At 34.8% G+C, this 6,900-nt stretch overlaps 1 protein-coding gene across 1 annotated transcript; it reads left to right on the plus strand.

Annotated features, from left to right (window-relative positions):
• The first annotated feature begins 707 nt into the window (after nt 1–707).
• LOC117565293 (uncharacterized) lies at nt 708–1,226 on the plus strand. The gene has a single exon (XM_034244327.2). It carries the CDS (start codon nt 802–804, stop codon nt 1,174–1,176), a length of 375 nt encoding a protein of 124 aa, XP_034100218.1. The 5' UTR covers nt 708–801; the 3' UTR covers nt 1,177–1,226.
• Nucleotides 1,227–6,900: the final 5,674 nt, after the last annotated feature.

Raw genomic sequence — 6,900 nt, forward strand, 5'->3', positions numbered from 1 at the left:
TGTGTTTTAGCCATTTACTGTGCTGCTTCTATGGCTGCCGCTACTGCTGCTGCTTTTTTATTAACCGAAATGCATGAAAATCTATGCACGGATACGCGCGCAATAATGCGAAATTTATGGCACACAAAACGTGACACTCCCACTCCAGAACAAACACTCAGCGGATGCTACTCATTTTGTATTTGACTGGATTTGGATTTTCATTTGAATTTTGCAGATGTCTAGATTTAAATTTTCACATTCGCATTCGAATTTAGATTTAGATTTTGAGAGCGCGACATTTGCCTAGCGTGTTGTTTTAATTGGTACGTCGAGTCGAGGCGAGAGTGAATTCTCTGTTTGTGTATCGCAAATTACGCAGAGTTTATGGCATTTAATTTTAGCCTGGCAACAAACAGAACAACGCAAATTTGTTGCATTTGTCGCACTTGAATGCCAACAAATAAACAATCCCAAATGGCTGGTTGACTGTCTTTTTTTTTGCCATTACACAACCGCACTACATTCGGTTGTGTTTTGCCATTGTTGCCTTTGGGGGTATTATAATTTGCACAGCCAGTTTGCAACTGTTTTGCAGTCAAGGGTATCGACTGTTCGACTGGAAACAAATGCGCTTTTTATGCAATTTTCGGCGCTCAATTTTCATTTGATAAATGCAATTGAGGTTGTTTCCCAATAGGCATTTGACTTTTTGTATTATTATTAAATGTAAAATAGTTGGCTTCCATTTTGATGCCCATTTAAATAACCAAATAAAATACACAATAAAGCAACCAAAAAATAAATATACTAAAAGGCAAAATGAGACACGAGGATATCATCACGATTGACCAGCTCAACTATCGCATACTCATTGCAAAGAAAGTTCATCTGCTACACGATCGTTGGAATGATCGCTTTGGATGGTTTCCTGCGGCTCAAAAGGAACACTACAAACAATATGCAGAGATCTATAAGGAAAGTCTGGCAGAATACGGCGAAGAACAGTTCAAGAAATATGCGAAAGTTCGTTCTTTGCGCGCCGTTCACACAGCTGCCATCGATGATCACAAGTTGGATAGCTTAAAGGAGGTCTGCTGTTATCCCATGACTCACATGGCGGAATATAGGCCATCGGTGACTACAAATGGGGAGTATGGACTCGTGGTGCCAGGACATCATCATCGACACTGTTAACAAGTTTTGAGAGCAATTTTCGGTTGAAGGCAATGTTCCGTTAAACTTTTGCCAACAAGCGAAGGAAAATTTATAGTCTGGGTTTAACTGTATATTGATTTCAGCCAAAGAATAATACAGAAACTTGTAGATGTGCAGCCAAAGTCTGGCTGTTAAATAGAATTATAAATTTTAGATGTATGTTGGTGACTACAAGAGTGTAAAGATGTGCGTACTTCTGTTCAAACTGATGAATAAATTGTTTTAAACAAACTTATTAATGGTTAAGCAGTAAACAAAACAACTATAAGATAACGTAAATGTATTATTATTTCATTATCTCTAATCCTGATAGTTGCTTAGCTATAACTTTCCTGCTTTTATATTTATTGCATAAGTAACAATTTCTTTTTTTCCCCTTATTTCATTGCAGTGCACCTATCTTCATGCATCGAGCCACAGGTGAGTGTCTCACAATCAAAATATAGTATAGTATAGTACATCAAATTTATATTGACAAGGCGCTGCTACAAGCTGAGTCAGCGTACGCAGAAAGTTTCCTCCTCCAAGAGTTAAGCAGCATTATTTTTAGTTGTAAATTCCAAGCATTGATAGTCGATAATCGGAATCTTCTAGCATATGTGAATCAGATGAATGTGCTTGTTTAGGAGAAACTATTACAGAGCTGACAGAGGGCAGAACTGCCACTGTGTGTGCTTCTGATCAAATACTGCTGTTAATAAACTAATACAAGACTTTCCTACTAGAAAAGTGTGATATAGAAAGCAGCAGAGTGCTAGGCACAAATAAAAGTGCTGTAAGTCCATAAGAGAAGTCTCTTCTTTTAGAAGATGCAGGAGGTCATCTCTGTCATCTAATTTCAACTAACTAAATAGAATTCTATGAATGTATTCTCTACTGGATTTCAATTTCATTTAGACTATATTATTGTACAATTTATATTCAATATTGTGGTAACATTTTGCTCAGCACTTGTAGCTGATTTTATTTTGCTTGAAATGACATCTAAAGAAAGATTCGCAGGGAATATTATATTTTGTTTGAAATGAAATCTACAGAATGCGAAATTTATATTTTGTTTGAAATGAAATCTAAAGACAGCTTTGCAGAGTGTATTCCTATTTATTTTAAATAAAATCCAATAAAAGAATGCTTCGCAGGGTATTTTAAAGTTCTGTTCTTTCACTCTCTCTTGCCTTTTTAATTATTTTTGGTGCTGCAATGGCCGTTGGCCACATGCAGTTTTCTCTTCGTTTTTCTAGCTTTTTTCTGCACTTTGTTTGGGCTTTTGCTTTTATTTAATTTGTGTGTAGCATGTTTGCATTTTACAACTTTGATTTCTTGTTGCGGTTGGTTTAGTGAAGCGAGGAGAGGAGAGAAGCAGAGAACTGTGAGTGTTGGGTTGTTGCAAATGCTTAGTGCAATTTCCATTTTCATTAAGCAACAAGTTTTTCTCAGTTGACTGCTAATGCAAACACAATCGCAAAACACTTTTGCCCGGACTTTGTGTATTTTTCCTCGTGGTGTGAACAGCGAAAGCAGCGAGCGACAGTCGCAAAACTTTTTAATCTTGTTACGTGGAAAAATAATAAAATTAAAGCTGACTGCAGGTGAAATGTTTTGCGTATTTCAATAAGCCATTTAAACTGATAATTGTTTCGCATAAATCATTTGGGCTCCGCGGCTGAAGTTGAGCCTTCAGTCTCTCTCGAACTCCTACTGAAATGACCTTTGCCACAACACCGAAAGTTAATTAAAAAATTGTGGCCATTGCGCGGCCAGCTTTTGTGTATAAGTATGCCCGACCGAATAAACTGCAATTCAATTAGGGACGTGGCCATAAATAAGCCACACCCACACTCTCACACACACATACTCATACACATACTTAAAGGGACAAAAGAGGCGCTGAAGAGCTGAAGAGCTGAAGAGCTAAAGCTGAAGCTGTGGCTGAGCTTGAGGCACATTTAGGTAAATATTATTATAATTTTTGCTTTTATCGCATGCTTTTTTTTTGCTCTGCGGTTTAATCTTTTATAAATAACAAATGGCTCAACTTGCGTTTTCTCTTTGTATGTGTGGGGCAAGTTTAGACAGCATAAAAAAGCAGGCAGACAGACAGACGAAGAGAAAGATTCGACTATACAAATACCTACAAAATACTTGCACTGTGTGCCAACTTTGGCTAAAGTAATTATTTTTAATAATTGACTCGCCGTTGTTTGGTTTTTTCCTCCATTTTCGTGGTGTTGCCCCAAATTTGAACTTTGAACTAATTTGGCAAAGTTTTTCGGTCTGCACTGCGTGTGGCTCTGGCAGCTGCTTTGGTTACAACAAGAGCAGCAGCAGCAGCCAGCAACCAGCAAACCACAGCGCTTTACTTAAACTAATTAAATTTATTGGTCGGAACAGCGATTTGCAAGAATTTTTAACTTTCAACTATTTGATGCAATTTAACAATATTTAAATCAAATTAAATGTGCTTCAAGTGCATTTTTATACCCAATACACAAAGCAGAGAAGGGTATTATAACTTTGTGTCTCAATCAAACAGGCAGAAGGAGGCATCGCCGACCTTATAAAGTATTCTTCTATATGTTAATGTTTGGGTCAGCGTCAACAGCCGAGACCATATAGCCATACCCTTCTGACACTTTTGAAGCTACAGTCGATTTTTGGTACATACAATAATAAATGTAGCAACTCTCACTCGTGAAAATTTGGTTGCAGTCAGACAAAATGTGCAAAAATTACATATTTTAAATATAGTATCATACTATATTTATATACCAAATACTCATCTTGATATATTCTTAGTATTTTGCAGTATATTTCTTTGCTGTATTTTAAAATTAACACCTCACGATTTTGTTTTCTTCGAAAATGGGCAGCAGTATATATGTATTAGTATTTGTTAGTATTTTTTAGTATATTAATTTGGTATATTTAAAAAAAAATCGCATTGAATGCAATTATTGAAAATACGTAGCGGTATATTTCACTATTTTTTAGTACTTTTGGCATTTTAAATTGGTATATTTTTTATAATTATACCATAAATCGCCTTTTTGTATATTTTCAGTATTTTTGCAGTATATTTAATTCATATATTTTAAGATCAATATCTGTATATATTGATTTTATTGAAAACGGATAGTGACATATTTTAGTATTTTTAGTATTTTTGTATATTAATTTGGTATCTTGTATAAGAAATTAGGTAACAGTATATTTAAGTATTTTAAGTGTACTTTTGTATATTCGACTAATATCGTATTATATTGCTTTTATTGAAAACCGGTTGCGAGTATCTCAAAGTCTAGCACACTCGCTTAGTTGTCTCAATTGCAGATTAACTTCCGTTTGGAAATGCATTTGCTTCTAATTAAATAGCTTCCCAAAACAAACAGTGCACAATATTAATTTGCATTTAGCAGCGTTTTAGTTAATCGCACGCACAATTACTAAACCGAAATGCTAATGGTAAATATTTGGCAATTATTTTATCGCGCAAAGAATTAAATATGAATATAAATTTAATGCTGCAGCATGCACACATAATTGGGCATTGATTTCGGAAGAGCGAGTGTTCTTTTAATTATCAGTAATGCAGTGAAGTTTATGGGCTTGCATTTAGTTGGCAGTTCACTGAAATTTTCCAATGAACTGCAAATGAAAGTTGACACACAACTTGAGCAATACTTTAATATAACCTTTTTTGACACGCGCGACCGAAATAAATTAGTTGGCATCACAGAACGCGACAGGCAGCAGTCAAGTCAAGGCATTTAACTGATCGCCATAAGCGACATCATTTACAACCACAAGACTGCGAGGGGTCTCTTTTCCTTCTCTCTTTCTTTCTCTCTCTCTCTCTGTCTTTCTCTCTCTCTCTCTCTCTTTCTCTCTGTGCTTTTGAGCATGTGTCGTATACCAAATTGCTCTTTTGGGTTTTTGTCAAATATTTTTTTTGCCACTGCTTGTTGCTGTTTGTTGCCTGAGCTGCTGCCATATTTGACTTTGGCAACTCTTTTGGGGGTCCTCATGCCACATGCCTCATGCCACGTGCCACGTGCCACGAATTAAAGTGAAAGTCTTATTAAACTTTCAGACACTGCGAAAACCACTTGACAGCGAGTCGCAGACGCAGTCGCTCGAGCAACATGTTATATTTACTGTTACGTTTATTTACTTAAAATGCGACAGCCCTTCACAACAGCAACAACAACAACAACCGGAGTAGCGACAACAGGAAATATAAAACAAAATAAATATAAATTACATGTGCTACGCAACGAAGCGCAAATACTCTCTTAGTGAAGTGCAGACGAAGTTTCTATTTCACAATTAACAAAATATTCCTATTCTATAACTTAAATTTTTACGTCTTCTGATTACTTATATTGAACATAATTTCAAATGTGCCGCAAATAGAGAAATATGTAGAAAAAAATAAAAAAAATCATTTTTAAAATGCGCTCATAATTTGTATTTAACATCTTTAAGTTATATTTTTGAATATAAATTACTTTATCCTCTTTTAATTTTTATAAATTAAAGTCAATTTTATGGGAGTCCCCTAAGAATAAAAAGAAAACTGAAATGAATGAAATTTATTTAATATATTCTGTTACTACAATACATTGTATTATTTGTTGTAGAAAATAATCCAAATATTTTATTCATTCATAGTAAATAAAATGAATTTCATTTTAAGATAATAAGATGGCTACTAGAATTTATAAATACAATAGTGAAGAAACATCTCCATTTCAGTTTTTATTATTTTTATTATTTTCAATAACGTCACTGAAAATAATGAAAGGAAAAATGAAGTAAAATATTCTAATCACTTAAATCTTATATTGAAATTTTGCAATTTGATTATTTTATATACTTATATTTTATTTTATATATTTTTGATGCATGTATAATAACTAAAATCAGTAACAAAGTTTGTTATTTTTAATTTATTAGCTTATACCTTAATATAGTAACAATTTTATCACACTTTTTATACGAATATGTTATAATTTTTTTTATGTTTGATTAATTTATATTAATGTATTTTTTATTCACATTTTTTTTATATTCCTTTATTCTATATTTTTGATGAATTTCTAACAACCTCCATTAAATGCAATATTTGCAGCCATATTCGTTCAGTATTTTCACAAGCTAAAGAGTTGTAATTTTTTGCTGAATGGATCTTATTATTGCAAAGCCAAACGGTTTATATAGTCTTTATGAAATTTGCAGTACTCTGTGTGTGGAAAAGCATATCAAAAATGTCTCAGCGCGGCCCACAACAAAATATTTACATTACTCATCCGCCGCTTGGGCCGCTCGTTCGTTGGCATTTGCCTGAAGGCGCCAAAGGCTGATCCGGCACACGCTATGCGTATGAGTGTGTGAGTGAGTGTGTGTATTGGGTGTGTTTGTGTGTGTGTGTGGGCGACACACACGCGCCTGACTGCGATTTAGTGTAATTTCCGCAATCATTTCCTACAGCATTTTATTCCGCCGCGCGCATTGATACGATGCCCAAGTTCGTGTCTTGCCCAAGAGAGTGAAAGAGAGAGAGAGAGGGAGTGCAGTAGAGTGAGAGGGAAGACTGGCTAACTGACTGTTTGACTGACGCCCTTTAACCTTGGCAGCAGCTGCTTGATTTCGCATTTTATTTTTCCTACAAATTTTCAAACGAATTGCACAAATGCCTTGCGC

This window comes from Drosophila albomicans, chromosome 2L (genome assembly GCF_009650485.2).
Source record: "Drosophila albomicans strain 15112-1751.03 chromosome 2L, ASM965048v2, whole genome shotgun sequence".
Taxonomy (NCBI): domain Eukaryota; kingdom Metazoa; phylum Arthropoda; class Insecta; order Diptera; family Drosophilidae; genus Drosophila; species Drosophila albomicans.